Genomic DNA, 24,666 nt, shown 5'->3' on the forward strand with positions numbered 1-24,666 from the left:
TAGTAAAATGATATTTTTTATTAAAAAATATATAAATATGTATAACAAAATGCATCACTTAGGGACATTTTACCACATAAAGTTTTTGCCCCTGAAGTGAAATTTAATCAAAGAAATGTCATTTACATTTCATAGTTTGGATCTTTTAAACAGAATTTAATTTGTCAACTCAACCTTTAACATTTCAGTTAATCTTAACATTAGTTGTCCACAGTTTTATCATGCATGTTTACATAATTATATTACGAATAATTTATATAAAAATATCTTATCAAGTATGTTTATTTTGTTATGCTTATCGCAAAAATATAGCACCGCATCTTGCCTGGAAATGACATATTTCTTTGAGGTTTATCTATAAAATAAACTTATTTTAATTTATTTTATCTTACAGGTGGAGTTTTTGAGCTACCTTAGACCATTGTTTTCGGTGACAGAAGTCAAATTTTAAGCACAAGTGAGATAAAGTACTCACTAGTGAGTTAATTTGACAGTTGCTATTTAACTTGACATAAATCACTCACAAGTGACAAAATTTGACAGCTGTCATTTTACTTGAATGAAACTGCATTTCTTGGATTTTTGCAATAGTTGCACCTGTAAGATAAAACGTCGTATATCACACGTGATCGAAATGCCATTATGAAACTCGTGAGAAGTGTCCCACTCGTGCGCAAGCGCACTCGACGGTCAAAATTCTCTCTTGTATAATGATGCATTTCTATCACTTATATTATAATATACTATTATCTTACAGGTTGAGTTTTTGAGCTACCTTAGACCATTTTTTTTCGGTGATGGAAATAAAATATTATTCACAAGTGAGTAAATTTGACAGCTGCTATTTTACTTGAGATAAAGTACAGTTAGGGACACGGAATTTCGGGCATCATTTTTCAGTGACTTCAAAAAATTGCGATGTCACTCTTTATTGTCAACGTGACATTCAAAAGTCAAATTTTGAAATTTATTTTCTGTTCACGTCAATCGCATGTCAATCATTGAGGTGAATTAAGTAAAGCCTATTTTACATTTTTTGACAGTATATTGACAGTGATGTCCGAAATTCCGTGTCTCTAACTGTACTCACAAGTGAGTAAATTTGACAGCTGTCATTTTACTTGAATGAATCTTCATTTGCACCTGTAAGATAAAACGTCGTATATCCATGTGATCGAAATGCCATTATGAAACTCGAGAGAAGTGCCAAAATTCTCACTCTCGTGAGAGTCCAAGTCTATCATTTATAATATCGGGCGTTCAAATGAAATCCTGGGCTGAGTAGGCGTTGGAAAAATTAAACCGTTTAGAACAGTGTAAAGTTTGAATTTCCCGCCGTTTGACGAGAATAGGAATCGTTACGTTATTCTATTTTTGATGTAATACATTGCAAAGAAAGAAAAAAAGAAAAAATTTTTGGCTCTAAATTTTAGGTTAGCTGTCAACATCCTCCAATTAATCTACGCTTTAAAAAAGCACAACAATTGACGGTTTCCAACGCCTGCCCAGCCCAGGATTTCATTTGAACGCGCGATATACTTAATATATTGGGTGATTCAAAATGATTGTGGCCAAGTATGGCAACTATGTATGAAAATTTATGTGGCAACTGTGTGGATGAAGTAGAGTTGTCATTTGTATGACATTTCATAAGCGTGCATTTGATTTTTTTTGATATCAGTACACATTGATTTGACAGTTTTGAAAATTGCGCGACTATGAACTGTCAAGGAAATATCAACTCTACCCTACTCACACAGTTGCCACATAAATTTTTGTACATAGTTGCCATACTTGGCCACAATCATTTTGAATCACCCAATACACATATTGAGAATAAAAAACTGACATTTTTTTATAAATTAGACTACGATTTAAGAGTCTTCAAAAATTTGTAACACATGTTCACTTTCTCTCCTCGAGCATCTCTTGTCATTTTTCTTATTGAAATAACGTGACAGATATTTCACGCTTAGCCAAATTAGTAACATCACAAAAATTAAAGCTAGTAAAATATTGTTGGTGTAGAATCTCGAGTTAATAGAGCTGAAAGAATTAGATTCTAAATTAAGTAAACCTGTTGAATCTTTGGTTTCATATTTGCATTCTATCCCATCCACGTTTGTGCCATTAAAATGACCTCCATTTGTAAGAATAACCTCTCTGTTTTCTCGAACAAATCTGGTCAAGTCTGAACAAGACCAACCATTACCTGTCAAACCGATCTGTTTTAACGTTGATGTCAAGTGTTCCACTATATTTTGTACATTTTCAAGACTGACACTGTTGTAATTTAGTTTTAATTCCTTTAGTCGTCTTAAATTGTGAAACACGCCTTCCTCGAGTGTCTTTATTTGATTGCGAGACAAATCAAGATAGTTCAAGTTGTCTAAGCCAACAAAAATCCCTAAGGGTAATGATGAAATTCTATTCTTTGATAAATTCAATCCTATTGTTGCTTTCAAATCTTTAAAACAGCCATAATCTAATTTTGTTATTTGATTGTTGGATAAATCTAACCAAAGAAGCGACTTCAAGTTACTCAAGAAATGTAGTGAGACTTGTTTTAAATTGTTGAAAGTGAGATCTAGCTGTTTCAGATTGATTAAATTGGTGACATTTAATCGTGAATCAAAGAAGTTAGAGTTTAAATTCAACTTGTTTAATGAAACTGGAAGGTTTAACAAATTAGAACTATGCAAATAATTTTTGGCAAGATTAAGTGTTTTTAGCTTGTTATTATTTTTGAATAAATTAGGATCCAATTGTGTTATTTGATTGTTACTGAGTGAAAGTAGTTCCAACCCTTGAAGATTACTAAAAGTCTCACTTCCAAACGAATTTATTCCTAGATAATTTTGATCTAGGTACAATTCCTTTACGGCCACGTTTTTAAAGGAAATTCTTTTCATGATCATAATCCCGTTAGCACTTAAATCAATTACTTTCATGTCAGAAAGTTTGGAAAAGCTCAAGGATTGTATCAAATTGTGACTAGCATTTAGTGTTAACGATGAATTTGGAAATGATAAATTGTTCAGTTCGGACAAATTATTGTTGTTAATGTACAATTTTTTCAGTCTGGTGATATTTACTACTGTGCTTCCGTAAAATCTGTTTAAATTGTTATCGTTTAATAACAGAGTTTCGAGATTCCGCAAATATCCAAACAAGTGGCTATCAGTATTAACCAGTTTATTGAACGACAGATCCAAAATTTGTAAATATCTAAGTGGTTGAAATATCTTTGGTGATAAGTTGACAACAAAATTATTTTGCAGTATAAGTGTGTTAAGTCTTTGAAAAACAACAAAAACTTTTTCGTTAACGTGCTCTATGTTATTGAAACTCAGATCTAGTTCTTCTAGACGGAAAAGATTGTCAAATGTGTTCGCGCCGATGATACTAATTTTGTTGTGTTTTAACGACAGTTTTCTTAATGATGATACACCGTCGAAAGCTCCTGGTTGAATTACACGAATACTTGCGTTGTTAATTCTTAAATCTTCGAGGTTACGAAGAGTTGCGAAAGCTCCTGTCGATATTTCGGGGCTGCGAGTGTTGTTGATTCGTAAGCATTTTAAATAGTATACTTCAGACGCTAACTGTGTTGAAAAATTAGTAGACAGAATTACGTTTTCGCAATGGATGTATAGCAAATCGTATCTGTAGGCTAACTCACGCCTAACAGAAATACAGCGTCCTAGGCTTTCATGAACGGTTGTTATTGTAAAAATGCCAATTGCGATCAAGCTGAAACGGACAAATCTGAATATTTTTATGTTTGTTTGTCTTGAACTTACCAAAATTTCATTTTAGAAAGTAAATCAATCATCACCGACTAACTGATACACTCCCCGGTTTATTACTGTTATACCGTTCTTGTTTGTTCTCAGTGTCATTGGTATATCGCAAAAATTATGATTAATTTTATCTCATTTCCTATTTCTTCTTGCAAACGTGTTGCAGCTTTTACTGGTATTGTTAATATTTTGTATACAAATAAGAATTTAAATAGTTATAATCTTGTCAAAAATAAATTACTCCCTATGATTTAGGGATATTCGTTACTAGGTTGCCATAAATTTGGTTAGGTTGGAGGCTATGTTGTTTCTGGTGACAAACAAAAGATATCGTTTCTTGTAACAGTTGCATGTGGCTCTATTTCTCGCTGGATGTTTTTTCGTTTCACAATCAATTTTGATTTCTGGCGGCATATTTAGCTGGACTTAATCTGTCAATTCATAGTAACCAACCTTAAGCATTCAAAATTACTTTTGAAAATTCTAGTTACACACAACGTGAAAAACGTTATTTCCCTAAATACGAGAGTATTTGGATATCAAGGCCTCGAAATCTTTTTTTAAAGTACCGAGACAAAATTTGTTGCCAAGGTCGCTTGCGTCCGAGACAGAACAATCTCGATAATGTTAAAAAATTTCGCGATTAAAGTATGTACACAACATTTTTTGTGCAACTGAAAATTTGTAATTATTCTAAAACGAATAAGTAAAATTTACTTCACGATCAATAAATACATATAAATTCGGTTTAAATGTCACTATAGAAATGACGTAAATAAAACAATTAATTTTGTAAACAATCGTAAAAATGTCGCAAGAGAATTGCAGTGATAGCGATGTTTCAGTTTCGTGTACTCCTCCAGTGTTAAAAAAAGTACGTATTATAAATTCTGCGGTTTCTACAACGTGATCAAGAATGACTGAATCTGTTGGTAACAATGAAAATTTAAATGATTTTGGTACCACTGTAATCTAAACGCATTTCCGGTTGTCAGCTTTGACAGAGTTGACAGGCGAATTTGACGTTTACCATCAAAGGGTCATTTTAGCATAAACATAACCTAAAAATTTTTTAATGTCGTGTCAAGTTAAAACATCCGGTCAGTGCCAATTACGAAACACAAAAACACCAATATTTCTCAATTGTTTCATTGCCAACAGACTCAGTCATTGTTGATCACGCTGTAATTTCATACCCGAAAAATCTAAACGCCAGTCTTACATGGAAACTCTGATTTGTATAAAATATTAAAATGACTTTTACTTTAACGGCCGTCGAAGAGCAACGGCCACGAAATTGGATTTCGCGGCTTGTTTTAGGTACGCGAAATGCTCGTTTGGCGTACGGTTGCACAAAAAGTGTGCGTTGGATAAAAATAGAAACATAATTTTATATATTTTATTTCCACATGTATTAACAATTAATATATACAAAATAAATAAATAATCATTATAATAAACTTCAGTAATTAACATCAAATAACGACTTTATACTTCTGCGCTTCTTATTTTTCGCCTTATTTACAAATAAATTATATCTAATACTATTGTCTCCTTCCACTTTGAGATTATCGCGTTCTGAATTTCTTGTGAGCGAAGCTAAAGAAGTTGCAACTCCAGCTTTATTCGGCGTTCCTCTGAAACCACTACTCTTATTTCCAAAAACGTCGTCGTATAAATTATTAACAGAGAAACGATCCGAAACATTCGGAAGATTCAGACTGCCTCCTCTAACTTTCCGGTGGTTTTTCTTTTGAAGATCCAGGGAATATCTCCGTTTAATATTTTTGTTCTTTTCTTTTATTTTCGAATTTTCGTCCAGGTTTCTGAAAAATTTTATCGCTCGTTTAAACTGCGACTTTAATTTGAATTTGGTCGTTTTCTTTGGTTCTTCGCCCACATTTTCATTTGGTTCTGCTTTGGACTTTATTCTTGCTGCAAAGAGTTGCGTTAGCACCGATCCAACTTTACCTGAGCGAAATACTTACAATTAGTTTTGTCAAAAACTTGAATGCGATCAGATATCGAGGAAAAAATCGTGTCGTCTTCTTCACTTTTTGATTTATTATTGTTTCTTTTGAAGCAATTGATTTTCAGATTGAGCTTTTTCGGTGTGGGTTTTTCTTTCTCACACATTTTTTTTAACAACTGCTTTTTACGTTCTTCGAGAGGCACAATCGTACAATCATCCAAAGAAGTATCCACAGATTCATATTTACGGTCGTCATTCTCATTCTCAGTTGTCAAATCATCTGCTGATTTCGTAATCTCTTTGATTTTTTCAACATCACTGTCTAAACTCTTTTCGGTGCTGCTAAGCTTGTTGATAAAATTCTTGACAGCTACTGACTTTTTCCTAGTTTGACTATAATCAGAGTTTGCTAAACTGACACCACTTGAACTTCTAGAAGACAGTCTCTCCCAATAATCTCTTTTGGCTCTAAACGTGTTTTCTTCGCCGTAATCGTAGTTCGAATCCAACGAATTCATATTTGGTAGACTTACAGTAGAAGTCAAAGAGTACGACTCAGAAAAACTATTCTTGCGAGATTGTCTAAGACTGTCTAGAACGTTCAACACGCTCAATTCCCTGAAAGCCGAGTCTTTGGATTTTGACGAATCATCATTTTCTGTTGTAGAAAACGTAACGTCACACTCTGGAATACTAATGCTATCTTGTTTGGAAAGGGTCTTGCGTTTTTCTGACAACGTAAGTTGATTCAAACTACTCTCTTCTACTTCTGGGTCAATATGGTCGGGGCATATTGGGGAAGTAACATCTAGGAATTCAAGAGACGAGCTAGATCTAGAAATCTTCTTAGGGGATATTTCAACGTAGATTTTACTTTTGATCCTTTTCAAAGGGGAATTATTATTTTCGTCTTCTTCCAACTCATATTTTGTCGGGATTAGCTCAGCGGGTAGTACCTTCTCAAGTATTTCTTGCCGACTAGACGTATTAACTATGTTCTTTAAATATTTTGTCGATTCTATCAAGTTGGAGTCAAATTTGGAAGTATCTTCAGTGTCAATTTTTTTGTTGTTGTCAACTTCGTCAACGTGTTTCTGCTGAAACAGATTGACTATTTCATTGTTTGCCTCGTCGCAGTTTTTAACAAGCTTGTGCTGTGAATCTACTTTCCACCTAACCCCACTGTCTGTTTCATCTCTTGATGCAGCATTCGCATCCACAATTTGAGGCACTTCTGTTTTGAGCCTTTCTGCGATCTTTTTAATTTCAGCTAGTGCATCTGCTTGCTTGTTCTGTTCGTTGTCTTTATTGTCTCTCTCTGGTTGATTCAAATCCACAGCAGTCTTATCTTGAACTGAATTAATCTCTTCAATGATGTCTTCTAATGTACAATTAATTTCGGTTTTGAGAATTTCGTCCTTCTTTTTCGTAATCGCGGTTATCGTCAAGTCGTCGTTGTCACTTTCTGTTGAACTTTCGGTGCTGTCTTTCGTTCTGATTTTGGAAATCTTGTTGTTTTCGAGCCAAATTTTTTCGTCGATGCAATCGATCACCTTGGACAGTATTTTTCGTTTGGTGAATGTAATTTTCTCTTCGACGTTTTCGCATTCGTTATTAAAACTGTCTCTTGTACCGGATGTGTTATTGATGACTTGCACCCTGTAAGGGGTACCTCTGAGCAGTTCTCCATCGGAAATTAAATTAATTTCATAGATTCCAGTGTTGTGAGGGATGTACGTGATCTTAGCTCTGTCAATCTCCATATCAATCTGTATGGGAATTTCATCATTACAACCCCTATTTTCTGCATTGCTAATCAGCGAGGTGAAGTCTAGAGAAATCGTTTTGAGAAAGGACTTTTGGTCGTCGCTCTTAAAAGGTAATATTTTAGTGGCTTCCAGTTGATCCTGCAGCACGTTCACCACCGGTATTGTTTTTAGATTGTGGAAAGGGGAGATGGTGGCTTTGCCTTGTGTGCCATACGGCCCTCTAATGTACATTAACACGTTGCTACGTTTTTTTGTAGTCGCGTTGGAATACAAATAGAAGACCGTTTTTCGGTGTTGTTCACCGGTGTATAAACCCATTCCGCGGGCGACATATTGAGATGAGAACTTGCGGTTTATTTCGTCCTTCGTTGGCCATTTGTTGATGGCCTCCTGCAACTGCTGGAGATAATGAATGAAGTTTCTTTCTTGATTTATCGTGAATTCGCCGGAAAGTTCATCCTCGCTGAATACCTGCAAAAAATTGCATCACAGTTCACTCTATCAGCCATGACAAAACACTCCACGAACAACAGTCATTACAGTTTTTCTCAATCATTTTTAACTTTTACTGAGACATTAAAAATGGTAAATAAATAAGCTAAGCAAGCGAGAATCTAGTTTTTTGAAAAAGTGAGCAAGAGGATTTTTCCATGATGTTTGTGGGTCATTAAATGGTGTAGAGGTATTTTCATATTTAGTGACGGAAACAAAAGACTGAGAAATGTTACAAAATTGTATTGTCAGTGTCAAATTTCTCACAAACGCCGTAAAAAGGAATGTCTAGGTAAATTTAAATGTTAGCTAAATAGATTGAAAAAATAAATTCTCAGGAAATCGATTTTTGTCAGTGGTTCAAAAGGAAAAGTTATTCTCATATAATCAAACGTATTACAAATTATGTGTCTAGTTCGACGATGAATACTTTCTTATTGCCAATTTGGGGCATTTCTGTCGAAATCACGAACGTCTTTGAGAAATTTGACACTGACAATATATATTTATGACATTTCTCAGTCTTTTGTTTCCGCCATCAAATATGAAAATATCTGTAATTGAGGTTAGGTTAGGCGAGCCACAAAACTGTAAGTTAATTTGTTGTTAAGTTATCCTATAGCGGTTTAAGTTAAATGGAGTTTATTATTAGTAATTACCGGAACTAATCCCAAGTATTTGTATGCAAGAGCTTGTGCGTGAAGCGGCGGTTTCCTCCAGTGTCTGTGCGGATTTGGACACGCCCCCGGAACAACAGAATTGATGAGTGTGCACAAAAGAGAGCCATCTTTCCATAATTCAGGAATGCCACTAGATAAAGTTCTTGCTTGGGATGACCACGTCAACGGCAATCTATCGCTGGCCCATTTCAACAACTTTTCCCTTTTGCTGAGCGACGGACAATACACTGCGGAAAAAAATTCAAGTGGAGAACACGCTTCAGAACGTTATAAATATATCCGCGCACTAATTGAAATGTAATGGTCTTTTTTCGAAGGCAACATCGATTCCCAATTTCGCTACATCCTTGTTTACTAATTCGAAATTTATGACATGAGCGTTTTATCAGGCCTGCAATTAGTTCCGAAATTATTAATCAAGCAGTAGCCGAACGGCCACGCCTATCCATTTCTGGCTAAATTGGAAGTTTGGAGGTAAACAGCAAACCTCCACTTCCTCTCAAAACTGCATTAATTAACTAAATTCGAAATGACGGCGCGTTTGAATCGTTTTCAGTTCTCTTTTGCGACGGAACGTTTCATCACAATTTTCAACAAAAATTGAAAACATATGCAGTTCAACCGTGAATACAAAGCTCGACCAACTTTTCTGTCCACTGAAGACAAAAGAGCCCGTTTAGAAGGCGGCTAATATCCGGAAACAGATCAAAAAGATATATCCTGAGCAAGTGAGGCAAGAGAAATGTACAGATGCGACTCAATCATCTGAGCTGATGTGATATAATACTATCTCTTTTAACATGGAGCTTCAACAGTGAATAAAATGCTTTATACCCTTGACAGGTCGAAAACGCCGCTATTGTAATCGTTTATTTGCAAAAAGTGATTTTTAAAATCGCCACAAGCAATTTATAATTTTTCCGTTGTAATGACTGCCCATTGTCATAATAGCCCCATTTACGCATATAATTAACATTTACTCGTAATTACCAGTCACTGAGAAAACCTTCTAGTTTTGGTCAGCGGAAAATTTCATTTACGTAAAAATTCTTGTGATCATTTTAGAATAAAATGCGCTTCATTTCGAGACCTTCCTTAAATCCGGTGAAATTAAATTCTAGCGGCGGTTATGGAAATTGCCTTTTAGGTATTTTGTAAAATGTTAAATAATTATCAATTTTACATACAGACCCCGCTCCGATTTAATTCCGTTTTGTTTAATAACAGAGTAAAGCGATTTTAGAAAATTATGCAAAAAAATTCATATGTGAACAATTCCAAATTGAATTTTTCTTTGGATCGTCGGGGGTGTTCGCGTCATGAATAATTCTACTCGTTTAAATCTATAACAGATTAAAGCAAGGTTAATATTTTAATGGAATTGAGGTCTTAAGATTATTTCCGTCTCGAGTAGTGCACGCTGGTCCTGAGTATTATCCTGCAGGAGGAAAAACGACGAGTGGAGAACAATTACATTTTGAACGGTATCTTCTGTAACCAGGTCAAATTTAGTAAGCAAACTTATCATCCAAGACAAGTTGCTTACCATTACATAATGTAATATTAAATTACACATGCTGTACGAGCCGAGCTTAAGTTTTATTGCTCTGTTAAAGCAAATCGAAGTTCGTGTCTCGCACTAACTATCTGGCACGAGCGAAATTTATTGACAGATAAAATTTTCAGATTTTAAATTGATGTAGCAATAAAAATCTGAAAAGCAGTAAAATTTTTATTAAATGGAATGATAAAAGTATTTAGAAATTTCTTCGTCTTTTATGATTTAAATTAAGAGTAAAGAAGTGATGGATACGTTTTGCTAGGTCGATGCAAACTGTTTAATCATATTCGGCCATTAATAAAATAATAAAATTACACAATAAATGGAAACTTTAGTAAGTGTAAAAATTATAAATGTTGGTCAATGACTTAAGTATAGAATAGAATATTTATTAACTTGAGAAGACGATGACTTTATAGACAAGTCAGCGATTAAAAATTGTAAATTATTGTAGTTGTTAATTAATATACATACAGGGTGTCGCAAAATTAACGTATTCCAAGTCGGGGGTCTTGTAGGGAAAAATCTCAGGAATCTCGAAAAAATAAAATAAAAAATACAGATACAAAGATTACAAAGATATATGGGTCTGAAGGTTCAAACTTTTCATCATGTTTTCTTCAAAAAAAATATAAATGGTTGACATTCATTTTGAAATATGGTGAAGATGATTATGTAAAATATTAAAATATAAATGAAAAGACATTTCTTGAAAAAAAAAAAACAGCTTTATCTCGAAAAAATAAAAGTTTTATTTTTCCAATTTTTGTTCAAAAAGGAAGTACAGCATAGCTAGAATATTAATCAGGTACTTTTGAACAAATATTGGCAACTTTGATATTTTTTTCAAAGTGACAGCAATTTTTTTTAAACATTTTTACTTGGTCAACAGGATGTCCCCTACTAAGCCCCGAACTCGGAATACGATAATTTTAAGACACTCTGTATACTGACTTAATTGACAAAATACATTTATCAATTATCTATAAATGATTGTCGGGTCAAGTCAGCTTTAGAAAAAAATATTATTGTGGCGCCTTTTTGAAACAGATGCCCAATTTTAATTTATTATAAACTGTCACTCTGACATTAATGGTGTTTTATTCGCGCTTTTCAATCCATTTTTCGTTTCTTATATTGGTTTTATCACAGTTAATAAACACCAAAAATCTGGATTTTCAATAGAAATTACGAATATGTCAGGTGTTAGAGCTAAACAAAATTTGTGAGGTTAGAATGTAACCAACAACCTAACCTAAAATTGTGACATTCAGAATTTGCCGAATTTATTCCATACATGAAGCGGCACATTCAAAATTTGACAAGTTTTCATAGCAAGCTGGACCAGTACAAAAAGGAGATAAAAATGCTAAAAATGATAGTAGGTAAATAGAAGTGATAATAAATTAGAATTTTAACAACCTGTCAACAAAGCAGATTATTTTCACACCTTATCTACCGAATATATCTCCATTTATGCAGATTATAATGATTATCATCTAAACGCTGTTCAAAAATCAAAAAAACATTGTGGCGCAAATAACACATATTTTTCATGACATTTCCTATTACTTATCACAGTGACAGCTAAGTCATTTGGACCACAATGGTTTTTTGATTTCTGAACAGCGTTTAGTTAGTTTTGGAATTTTTTCACATGTAAATTTTCCTGCACCGCTCTAGTCTTTTTGAAGTGGCCTTGAAATTATATCAATAAATGTCATCAATCAAATTGACCATTATTCCAATTTATTGAATTGAATTAACAAACGATTAAAATGTGTACCAGGCAAGAAAACACTGACTGTCATTATTGAGGAGTATTTCCCGTCTCATCCCTTCGTAATAAATCACATTTGGAATTTTGATGTATATTTTGAGGTGTAGAAAGGCACATTGTTTTTTACAAGGGTAATGCAAAGGTAACTAGATGAAGATCATTTTGTTCCACACTGTACTTGGCCATGGCAGAGACCGTGAAATAGTTATTTACAAAATGAGTGCGAGAAGACATTTTTCGCGCATGAGTCCATTATTTGAGGCACGAGCGACGAAGGAGCGAGTGGTTCATTGCACGAATACGTCTTCTCGCATCGAAGTTCGTACAATATTTTTTTAAACGAACATTATGTCTGATTTGTCGTATACCCTTTGTGAATTGCCAAAGTGTCAATCGACTTAATAGCGATTTATTTTCACTCTTTCATTTTCAATCTAAATTTAAACACTTATAGTGATTTTGATTTATTTTTGAATATATTTGCAATTCGGTTCCACTATGAACTGATTTGACACTGTAATCAAATTTCATAAACACCACTTTTTTGTGTAAATATTAGCACATATGAAATTTACGAAGAGTTGTTACTACAGCTTGCTGCGAATCTGTGATTTGACGGTTATTCCTCTTATCTAATCGGTGTAAACTATACGAGATTTTTTACGTGTTTCATACTCGGTATGGAATTTTCAGGAGAACGAATTAAATCGAAATGTAGATGAATTAAGCGACTGCAGGAATCAATACGAAGAAATGGAAGCAAGATGTTCTTATCTAATTTAGAAATATTTTTTTTGCTGCATACGTTTCGCATTTCTGCTTTACTTACATGGTGTTATTTACTTTGATTTATTTTAACTTTTGACATATACATTTTTTTATGTCAGTATATTGATGATTTTTTTTATCGCATTTTTAACCATCACGTGGCAGTCAGATAATTTTCTGATATTAATCACATTAGGTTATTTATTTTGACAGCTCAGCCGATATTCGGCGTCTGATCATATTTACCAGCAACACAGCTCCTGTCTAGCTGAAGCAGCAACTTGGAAAAAATTCCCCTCTGTCCCCAGAGTAACGCCAGTCCTGCAATTGGCAGCAGCACGTGCAGAAAAACGGAAAATCCTTTCCAGGGTTGGTCATCGGCAGGTTTCGGGACCTCGTCGGCGGCGTCTTCTGCAAAGGAACAAGGATCCTCGTTGAATTGAAAATTGATGAATGAGCGGCGAAAATTTTTCGTCGCAACGTTAATTTTATTAAGCCGGTGTTACATCACATTAAAGCTTTAAATCTCAAAGTACACAACAGTTTCTTTGTTTAGAAAACCCGCATAATTTATACGGAATCCTGGCTCCCGCAGAATGCCTGCTACAAACACCGGCCAATTATAAAAGCGGCTGACACTAAATCAACAGGACAAGTTTAGAGATGAGAGCGGGTTAATTACAGACGTGCTTTAGGATGACACCTATAAATTATCTTACACTTTTCACCAAATACTACGGTTTAAGACCGATCCGAAAGCTTCCGTTTAAATTCGAATCTCAATAACGGAAACAACGAGACTAATTTTCATTGAGATTTTACAACTGAAGAACAACCCTCTTCACAAAAGAAAGATAAAAACATAACTAAACGATTTAGTCACAAACATAATAAAAATCTGTGGTTTTGTGAAAGTTCATTCATTAATCACCTTTATGGAGTTATCTTGTCGTTATCTAAGCCTAATGAATTTCACCCTCGTCTAAAAAATTGTTTATTCTGTCTACCGTAAAATGGAGCAAGTACGGATATACCCTCGTTAACTTGAAATTATTATTCTTTAGATTTTTTTACGGGCTGCTGCAATAAAGCTGGGCCTCTGTATATTTTTCGTAAGCTGACAATTTCCTGCACATAATTTCGGGCCGTATTTTATTTTTTAATATGAATGGGAATCTTCAGATAGCAGGAACAGCCAACAAGAGTTAAATTAAAGCGCAAATAATTCATGGATTAGAAGAATTTTTTTGAGGGCACGGATGAAAGGATAAAAGATTCTCTTTTCAGGAAATCCGGCGAAGAAATTATTAATGCAACTAATTGCTTTCTTTTCAAATTAACTTCTTTTTGAAATTGTAACTAACGTTACGTTTTAAACTACTCACACAGAAACGTCGTTTTTTCTGTAATTATAAAAATTCAAAATTATGAATCAATTGAAAAATAAAATTATATTACAAGGGGACGTACTCAACTGCATTAACACATTTAAATTATTATTTTTAAATTAGTCTCCAACTATTTATTTTTTTATTTATGTTTAACCTTACATAACAAGATGATTATGTTTTCCTTTAGGCTAATTTATTATTCGGGGTCTCATTGTAAGCTGATTTATAAAATTTGTACATGTCGAAGCATAATAATATTGTGATAAATTGTCGATTGAAAAGTAAGAATCGTAACGAGGAACCTTGTAGTACACCCACAAGTTTTTTAGAGCAGTTGTCTTCAATAGATCAGAATAATTTAATTTTGACTTTGTGCATTACTCGTACTGAAATTACACCCACATCATTGCTTTTTAAGCTTTTACAATAGTTATATACCGGGTGTCCATTCTCAAAGTCGAACATGGGCAATTATAATAACATTGTGCATTCAGTTTATAGGCATTATGCTATTATTTTTATACATCACACATTAAAGAATTAATAATAATAAAGTAATTAACATTTTAAAAGCAGTTTTTACTATAAAATTTTTAATAAAAAAAAGCAAAGAAACTAAAGAAAAAGGTAAAATTACAATAAATATTCAAATAACCCCCCGTTTTGAAATAAGCAATACCCCAATCTGTTATAAAAAGCATTTCTTACATTAGCCAACTGCCTTTCAGTAATTAACGCGCACTCGGCAGTTATTGCTTCTCTCAAAGAATTAATATCTGGGTGGCGTCTTTTGTAAATTTTGCTTTTAAGGTGGCCCCACAAGAAAAAGTCGCAAGGTGCTAAATCAGGAGATCTTGCTGGCCAATTTATAGCACCACCTCTACCAATCCAACAATTTGGAAATGAATCATTTAAAAAATTTCTAATTCCTAGGCCGAAATGCGCGGGACAGCCATCTTGTTGGAACCAGATTTCCTGATTTTCTCTTGCAACTTCTTCCAATGCAGGTCCTACCTTAGTTACTAATAAATCTAAATAAGTTGCTGAATTTAAATTTCCCTCTATTTCAAATGGACCAATAATATTGTTATTAAAAATCCCAGCCCAGATATTAATTTTTTGAGGATACTGAGTTCGAGTAGAAATATTAACTCTAGGGTTTTCCTGAGCCCAATATCGCGTGTTTTGAACATTTGGTTCGTTATTTAACGTAAAAGTGCATTCGTCTGTAAAGCAAATTGCCGACAGAAAGCGACGATCATTGTTAGCACGCTCCTGCATTTCATAACAGAAGGCACTCCTACTTTCTTCGTCAACAGCAAATATCTCTTGATGGCACTGTGCCTTGTAGGGATGATATTTATATTTTCTGAGGATAGTCTGTATCCGCGATTTGCATAAACCTACTTCAAGGGAAATTTGCCTTAAACTGGATGTTGGGTCCAAATTTACCATCGCCAAAACTCGTTCTTCTGTGCGGTCAACTATTTGTCTATTTGCTGTGATATAATTATTGTTTTTGAATATTTTCTCTTACCAATACAAAATATTATTACTTACCACCCCTAGCTTCTGATTCTAAAGAAATATTTGCACATCTTTCAAATTTTTGTACAAATTTGTGAATAGTACTAACAGAAGGTATAGGTCTGGTATGAAACTTTACGGCAAACAAATCTCTAACTCTCCGCCAACTAACGCCACTGTAAAAGGTTTTTACCATAAAAATTCGTTCTTCATTGGAGTAACAAATTTGAAAATCATGGCATGTCATATTTAAAAATCGCCAAGTTTTAAATTAGCATATTAAAATAAAAATAGCACCTTTAATCTTATTACTGGTATCATTTCAAGCGCAATAATTTTATCTTTCTATTGATACCATTACCTTACCTGTAAGTTCAATTGGCGAGCAGGAATCATCAAAAACGTTCAATTCAATGTTAATTGCCTATGTTCGAGTTTGAGAACGGACAGGGGGTATGTGACGCGCTTAGTAAATTAATCTTTACGCCGCGCTGGCACTTGTGAGACGAGTGACGTAAGGAACGAGTCTTCATAAGCCAGTAAGCCTAGTAAAGATTCATTGCTAAGCGAGTTGCATACAAACTTTTATTTCCACTTTCAGCCTTTAAATTTCGTTTTTTAATTGTTATTTATGTTTATAAAAATTTTATAATGAAAGGCGGTGGGGCAATTATACCTACGTCGTCATGGTGTTGAGATAAACAAAAAAAATACTGTCAGAAGAAGAAAGAAAGAAAAGAAAGAACGGCTTTAATGCCCGATGAAGACTTTGAAGGCGATTTTCTTGAAGTGCAAAAAAATAACCACGGGATTACCAACGGTGTAAGTGTGGTTCTCTACTGATTCGATCCCAAGAGCGGTATGAAAATGACTTTCGAAAACGGATCAAAATGCATTATTAACGTATGTAATTGCAACAATTGATAGTTAAATTTGTTTGTGTTTATAATAAACTTTTTCAAAAATTATTTAATTATTTTTGATTAATTATTTTTTGATGAGCATCGTGAAAAATTACAGGTCTCTTCTACGAGCCTGTAAAATATTACAGGGCCCGTAACTACTCATTTACTTCGTTACCACAAATGCCTGTAAACTGTCATTTACTGTGAAGGTGGAAATAAAAAACATTTTCTCGTAAGAATTGTATAAAACGTATTTCTTTATTATTGACAGCATTAAACTAATTACTCAAAAATTGTCAGAATAAAAATTATAATACGTCGTATCTATTTAAGAAATAAAATGTACATTTTTTAACGAATTTATTTGAAGTAAATTTTTTATGTCGGTAAATGATATAGGCATCTTAGAGAAGAATTAATAAACTGTAAAATACGAAAATATTTAACAACTGAATTTGTGGTAGGATGTCTGCAGCAAGCGCAAATTAGGTAATTTCCGCCTTTCTGATGATGTGGGCAGAGCCTTTAAATTATGTAAAATATTGTAACGACTTCAAAACTTTAGTCAAGTGTTGTTTCCTTTAACAGTTTACGTTCCATCATTATTCCCATCAACTAACTTAACATTTAAAAATCAATACAAATAAAGAACGGTCAATCTATAAACAATAGCCTTCACAGTTACTCAAAATTTTTACTGTCATTTGTGAAACAAGCGTTTCCGAATCTTCGTTTCGTACATATTACAGTTATGACTTTACTCTTGACAAACTATACATCTGCTCGTTAAATAAACGTTTCACACTTTCTGCATTGTGCATTTGCTCATGTCGGATCATCTCTTCATTATTCACGCCGTTCTTCTCTATGTCAAACTCCGTCACTTAGGAAAGTTTTGTGCATTCTACACAATGCATGCCACGTATCATACCTCTGGGAAGTACTCAAATACGACTATAAATTTAACTGGAATATTTTATGGAGATATCAGTGTGTTTGATTGTTTGTTTTTGACAGTAAAATATCGCCAAAATTAATTCAGCGATTTCGTGTGTAACAGGCGCTGTGTTTGCCTTAAAGAAGCTGAAATTTCACCAACTGCAAATATTCACACAGGCTCAAATTTCTTACACTTATCTGAATTAGAGACGAAATATTTGTAGCAACATTCTCTATGTTTGCTAATGTTTATATCTTTCTACTTACATATTTTGCTTTCCTGTTCCGCTATGGTGATAAGGTCAAAAACTTTGTCCGAGATAAGATAAAATTCTAAAAATTCTCTTTGTTTATCTGGGGTATTTTCTTTTTTCGCAAAAATCTACCGATTTGATTTTTTCTTAATAAAATGTCTCAGTAGGAGCTCCAAGTCTCTTAATTTTCACAATAACTCCTGCAAAAAAGCACTGACTGGAATGTTTCCTTGTGGAAAAAATGTGTTTTCGTTGGGATCCGCAGGCTAATAATTTTGGTGCAAGGAAAAATTATTTGGAATGTAATTCGACGAGATAATTTGTGCCTGGATTAAAAAATACACAATATTAGAATTGTTTTACTAAATTTATCTCATTGATCTAAAAAGCCAAGGCACGTTTGAATCGATATCAAACTGATAAATTTTTTCCACTTTTCTTGCCGACTTGTCCTAGTTGATAAACCTAAAGACACACATTCGGTAGTAATTAGGTCAGCTAAAATGAAAACGCCAGTTTCCTAGAAGAAAACTCTTTGCAGCCTATTATCATCGCTGTAAATGTAGTGAGACCAGTTTTTTTAATGCACATTTATTTTTCTTTCATTAAGACTCATCTCCTGACGACTAATAACTATCATAAATTTATTAGAGTAAAAATGGAGTCGTCATAGTGGTTAATACTTGTTAATTAACTCAATTTGGAAGACCACGAAGCGTGTAACGCTTCTAGTATTAGTGTTAATAAGAGACTTTTAACTTACGATTTGATTCTGATTACAGTTTGATTTATTTTTTATCCTTTCCACCAAAGAATTCGAGATTATATCGAGAACACTCGATCAATAAAATAAATTCATATTCTATCAAATCTGAATTAGAGGAAATCTATTTATACGGAAACTTACGATTTTTCTTCATAATATTTTTACCGTTTGAGTAACTATTTGAAGAACGAGTTTGCACACATCTGATCATAATTAATAACACCTCGAGACTGCCAAAAATATTATCAGAAAATTACGTTACAATTGATAACGAAATTATTACCTTGTTATTGTTTACGTTCAAGGAATTCCTACGTACATTTCTTAACAAGGAGTGTCACAGATTTATGTATGGATCTAGTACACTTTTCTTAATTTCTTTATTACATTATTATTTCCATTCATACACAATAACATTTTCTATTTGTGTTTTTAACTCAATGATATTTTCAGATACAATTTACCCAATTAACATGTTTATACAAAATATTTCATAATTTAAATATAGAATTGTTGGCACAATTAGAACATCGACAGTGAAATCCTAATCGAAATATCTAAAGCAAACTACTAATTTTTTTGCAATTTAACACCAATGGGTTTTTATGTCGCTGAGTGTTAACAAAACGAATAATCATTGAAAGTAGATTGACACTAAATGTAGTATTTAAAGTTTAGTAGGTACTTTCTTACTGTCGCTGGGGTTTTAACAGTCAATGAACTTCAAATGAAAGGAGTAAATAGACACAATTCGCAGTTTATCGTTCAGATTTCACATTTAGTAGAGTAAATTTCGCTTTATTTTTACATTTAATGGAACTTGAGGCGATCGATTTTAAACGCTTTTGTTGGAAATGTGTTGTAAAATAATTCACATCTGTGGTAACTTTCCAAGGTAAAATTTCTTTCGACAATAGCATCTCTCAAATTTTACTGAGATTATCAGTTATACATTCTTATAGATAAGATTATCTATGAGAATTTATATATGACACAATGAAAAGTCATTTCATAGATATAGGTACATGACACCTAGAATTTTTGCGCTAATTGTGCTATACAGTTGGCGTCATAACATAAGTAAAACACGAAACCTAAAAAAAACATAAAAAAGATAAAGAATGTATAGTAAATAGTTTATTTGTTTTGAATATTTTCTTTTTAAAAGTTGAGATAATATTTTTGTAATACATATACTATTTTGCAAGACTGAAATTTTATTATGAAGTGAACAGAACATATTGGACAAGCAAACACAAATTTCTTGTAAATCTTGCTTAGAGATAATTACAAAAAATTTTTATATAAACATGTAAAATAATAGTTATTTACGATATAAGTGGGATTAAGGCACGTATTGTCAAGAATTGCCCCATGAGGCCGTAGGCCGATAATTATCCCACGAATATTGTACAAAGTTTTATCTATCACCGCGAAAGTTGTCTAAAAATAGCCCCACTTTAATGGAATTATAAATTAATCAAGGTGACGATAAGATCTTTTTTTTCTAGTCTTAGTTACCGAATAATAACAAATAGCAACAAACAAGAATTTTATTTTTTTTGAGGTGAAACGATTGTTTTTTGCCGTAATTTGCTTGCCTTGCATTTGTGAGTTGTCAATTTCATTTCTACACTAGTGCGGTAAGAATTTTATTACCGCACTCATTTCAATAAGGAGACTATTACATTGCTAAAATGCGTGCGATATGGTATAACTTAACTTAAGGTGATAAATAAAAAATATGTCTTATGTTTTGATGACATTTTAAAATATTTTCATTACTTTAGCGCTAGTTTGAAAAAATAAAATGTACGTAATATATTGATTATTGAAAAAAATTAGTTAGTGTCAGCTGTTCATTCAATTATTTTTTCCTTAATGAAGCTCTGAGCTTTTCACATAGGTGATTATGTTCGTCGCAAAATGACTTCACTCTAATAACTATTCCAAAACTACTGCTATTGTTACTTTTGACATTTGCTGTGTAGGATGAATCGGTGCTTAATAAGATTTCTTCATGAAGTACAGCGAATTAGTACGCCGGAATTGGTTTTAATTGCTACATACGTATGTTTTATGTTTGGTGCATTTATAAATGAGTTTGGAGTACATATTTATTTGGTTAAAACTTACCGACACTCGTAATCATCCAAAATATTATCGGTATCATAACTACGATAGACTAACACTTTGCACTTGATACACACACTTTGCTTGTTTAACAATGTTTGCTTTATCACATGTTTGTAGAACACATGAACGTGTACGAATTCTCGGCTAGACTAAATGTTTTAATAACAGCGCCGCAAAAATAAAGAGCCATAAGACACGACGATTGTATAAACACATTCTAAGGACATGCTACAATAAGTCGAATGCAACAGCTATCCGGCTTCCTAGTTAATGCTTAAAGAGCATGAAGAACTTTCTATGGCAGCAACAATTTTCTTTCACGTATTAAAATGCGTCGATATAAATATGCATAAAAAACTTGACCCAAATGCTACCCAAAATAAGCAATTATCGTGTATCGTGTACATTTATCGAAAATTAGCAATTTAAAAAAGCCCCATAGCTAAAATTTGTCCGGCGAAAGCGTAAAATTTTTCTTTGGAAATTTTTAATTGTCGTTTTGTACAACATGCGTCGTTATGATAATTATCCTGCCTTTCAATTAATCCAAATAATGATCGTTGCTCAATCTTTTGCATAATCGAGAAGTCTACAATGAAATTATAACGTCGGTTATTTTGATTGAGGTGCGTGACATCGCCGGCAGAAATTTCTTTAAACGATACTTTCGTTTGTGCTCCACGGTTACGGGGTAGGTTTTGTTAATAAAAACATCATTAGCAAGGGCAATCACCGTGACAAAATTGGGTTAACGAATGCGATGGGTAATTACCAAAAAAGTAGAAAAATGATGCAACTTTGTCAATTGAATTTGGCGCTTTAGTTAATTACAATCCTAAAAGCACTTTGATGTAGAGCTTCTAAATACATCAAGCAATTTCTTTTTCACTTAATTAAGACCCTGGAAAGAAAGCTGATGAAATATACACTCAAACCAAAACTGCCAAACGATTTTTCCTCCACTCGGCATTGACGACAGAAGCGACATCAATATCGCGATGGCATTCTCATTAATTAACCTTAACCAAATGTACGAGTAATAATTAATTGGATGGAAAAAGTGACAACTAATGATGTAAATAACAGTTTTTATATAATTGCACTTCGAAGTTTTAGAGTTTTGTAAAATACTAGAGCTCCTTGAAATTATTTGTCTAACTTTCGTATCAATCAGAATTGAGGGTAACAAAATGTCTTGTTAACACTTCTCTTGACATATTACTCCTGGTCTAAGCAGATGAGTTCTAAAGACGTACTAATTGTTTAATTGCTGCTAAATAGTTGTTCTTTCACTTAACATTTCTACAAAAACGTTACGCAAGACAATAAAAAACCGCAATTCATCATATGAAGATCTCACAGATTATAATCACGACATATTTACAAAACGTCATTGGAAATTGTCAATTTCCAAAATTTAAAAATTTATGCTCCTCTTAAAATAAGAATTAATACAGGGTCATTGTAAATGATTGTCCCATCGCAGTTGGCGTTGAAAACCCACACAAATTTGGGATTTGCCGCTAGCTTCGCAACGTTAGACAAACTAGTAGCAAATTTACACTACCGCCAGCAGCGCTACCTATCGGCGATGCTATTCTCACTCATGTTATAAAGCTTGCAGCACATTCAACTACGTCACCAATGCCTACTGCGATGAGACAATCATTTATAATGACCCCGTATTTAAAATGATATAAAAAACGGAGTTATTTTATTTATTTAAAAAACAGAAAGGGAAGAAAATATTCATATTTCAAAATCTGTTTGCATTATGTCCGATTTTTGTTTGAAAATAAAATAGTCCAGTTGCAACCTCGACTGCGTCTCGGTCTTCAATCTCTGGGCTTAGCACGAAAAGACTCACTTCTACTCTTAATGAATAGTTTAGAAATTGCACTGCATTAATTTATCTTACAAAAAAAGTTGTTGACGAACGTATGGATATGACAAAAATAAAATTCTGCTATAGCGTTTATCCTTTGTACCCACAATTTTAATGCACTTTTCAAATTTAATTCAAAATAAATTTTACAAGTTTCATTGTTCTTGGCTCCATTGCTCAACGCTTCGTCTGTTCTGGGACACGTGTACAGCATTTTTAAATTTTTCTTGAAGGTGCAGACCTGCCCTTGTACGCGCCCGATTCGATCAACTCGAGTGCATTAAAAGCATGAAAATAGTGCCAAAGCAATCAATAAACCGCCATAAATTCGTAATCGTAATTTGCTGCATAAGTGCAAATTTTAATTGCAGTGTGTATTTGAAGGTCAATGTACATGGCCAATACAATAATTCGCACAATCAAAGTTTAATTACGTGCAGCAAGACAATGCCGTATTCGATGATAATAACGAAGAGCGTTTAAATTCTAGTAAATTTCCTAGTGGAACACAATAGTCAAGTCTTAAATTCGAATTGTGCCAAGTCTGGATTTACTCGTATTTTGACAAGGAATTAGCAATCTGTGATTATTAAGATTTAGTCGAAAAAGTTTGCGACAAGGCGTGGAATTATGAATTTTAGCAGCAAACAGATTTTAAAACACATATATTAAACGCGTTGAAGAGATAATTTTCAAAGTATTACGTCGGCATATTCTGATTTATGCACGGTAACATCATTAATTTACATCGCCGCAATTTAGGAGCACTACTGAAATGAAAATGCACTGTATTAATGAGAAAACTGCTTATGACAGTAAAATATTAAATTTAAAATTTTTCACATCACTCTGTCATTTCACTTTACCACATGAGCACTACGAGTACTGGAGTGTTGGAGGTGCGTAGGTAGGTGCTCGTAGGTTGTCACATTATAAACTGCAGTGTATAGACTGTTGATAGATAGCGTTTGTGTATTTTGCCACATGCTTGCAACAACCTTTGTCAAAATGACTTTTTAATTGTCTAACGGAAATCTTGACATATATTTTCGAACCAACCCAAAAATCAACAATATCGTTATTAAAAATAAATCAGTTTATGTATTTTTAATTTCGTGCGATTTAAATTAGTACAGAAAAAGTGTGCCCGATCATTGCTTAAATATGCAAGTTGTTGAATTGAAATGACCATGTAGGCAAATTAAAATTAACGTCTACTGTGAGTCTCGTTACCAAATGATTCTCGTTCCTAGTTGCAATTTTCAAGTGATTGTATTTGCTGCCGAAAAATATCAAATTTGGCAACTGGTAATTAAAAATGAGTTAGTCTAAAGAATTCAATATTGAAACTAATGCATTAAGTACGGTATAAATATAATAAGATTTACTTTAACAACCAAAACATTTTATTTTTACAGCTGATTCAATAATTCTTGTTTGGCAACTTGGTGAAATTATTTTTACAGCAGTTTCCCTTCAGTTTACTTAACCGACGTGTCTGTTAATCTTACTTGCTTTACCCACAAAGTGTGTTTCAAAGATCGATTTTAGCAATTGATTGTTTCTAAATCTGGCTGTTTGAAAAAAATTGTTGGCACCGATCTGAGAGTTGAAAAGAATTATCTTTAGTCTATTTGAAGAATAAACAATACATACAGTACGGAAAGTGTTTCGAAATTTATGCAACAAATACATGAAACATTACATCAATGGGACGGCAGACGAGTGTATCAATCTTATGAGTGAAAAAATGATCCTTTGTGCATCAACTTCAAAACATAAATCTAAAATTTGACATTTCTAAAGGCAACATCGTAAGACTATTTCGGTGCATATACAGGGTTATAATAAATGTTTCATCATCGTAGTTGCCTGTAAAATTTGCCGCCTACAATACATAGCGTAACCCTACTATATTAAACGTAAATTGATGTGATCAACTAGTTGCCTAAATACAGGGGATTTAAGATCATTTAAACATATGTGATCAACTGGTTGCCTAAATACAGGGGCCTTAAGATCATTTAAACACATTAAA

At 33.3% G+C, this 24,666-nt stretch overlaps 2 protein-coding genes and 1 long non-coding RNA gene across 8 annotated transcripts; 1 reads left to right on the forward strand and 2 right to left on the reverse strand.

Moving 5' to 3' along the window:
- Positions 1–96: 96 nt before the first annotated feature.
- On the reverse strand, positions 97–4,366 carry LOC138134563 (insulin-like growth factor-binding protein complex acid labile subunit). The gene is made up of 2 exons (XM_069052903.1): positions 3,804–4,366; positions 97–3,753 (listed from the first exon to the last, which is right to left on the reverse strand). Exons 1-2 carry the CDS (start codon positions 3,833–3,835, stop codon positions 1,875–1,877), a joined length of 1,911 nt encoding a protein of 636 aa, XP_068909004.1. The 5' UTR covers positions 3,836–4,366; the 3' UTR covers positions 97–1,874.
- Positions 4,367–5,188: 822 nt separating this feature from the next.
- LOC138134633 (uncharacterized) lies at positions 5,189–23,513 on the reverse strand. Of its 6 annotated transcripts, none has more exons than XM_069053010.1 (6): positions 23,495–23,513; positions 20,744–20,887; positions 13,072–13,236; positions 8,696–8,943; positions 5,792–8,015; positions 5,189–5,738 (listed from the first exon to the last, which is right to left on the reverse strand). In XM_069053010.1, exons 2-6 carry the CDS (start codon positions 20,778–20,780, stop codon positions 5,266–5,268), a joined length of 3,147 nt encoding a protein of 1,048 aa, XP_068909111.1. In that variant the 5' UTR covers positions 20,781–20,887; positions 23,495–23,513; the 3' UTR covers positions 5,189–5,265. The 6 variants fall into 6 exon arrangements, with proteins under 6 accessions (XP_068909111.1, XP_068909108.1, XP_068909109.1 ...); XM_069053007.1 differs by lacking the exon at positions 23,495–23,513 and adding an exon at positions 23,333–23,488; XM_069053008.1 differs by lacking the exon at positions 23,495–23,513 and adding an exon at positions 23,333–23,488 and having other exon boundaries at positions 20,744–20,892.
- On the forward strand, positions 8,010–12,946 carry LOC138134635 (uncharacterized). The gene is made up of 2 exons (XR_011160782.1): positions 8,010–8,626; positions 8,689–12,946. It is a non-coding gene; the product is annotated as an uncharacterized lncRNA (long non-coding RNA).
- Positions 23,514–24,666: the final 1,153 nt, after the last annotated feature.

Source organism: Tenebrio molitor, chromosome 7 (genome assembly GCF_963966145.1).
Source record: "Tenebrio molitor chromosome 7, icTenMoli1.1, whole genome shotgun sequence".
Classification (NCBI taxonomy): domain Eukaryota; kingdom Metazoa; phylum Arthropoda; class Insecta; order Coleoptera; family Tenebrionidae; genus Tenebrio; species Tenebrio molitor.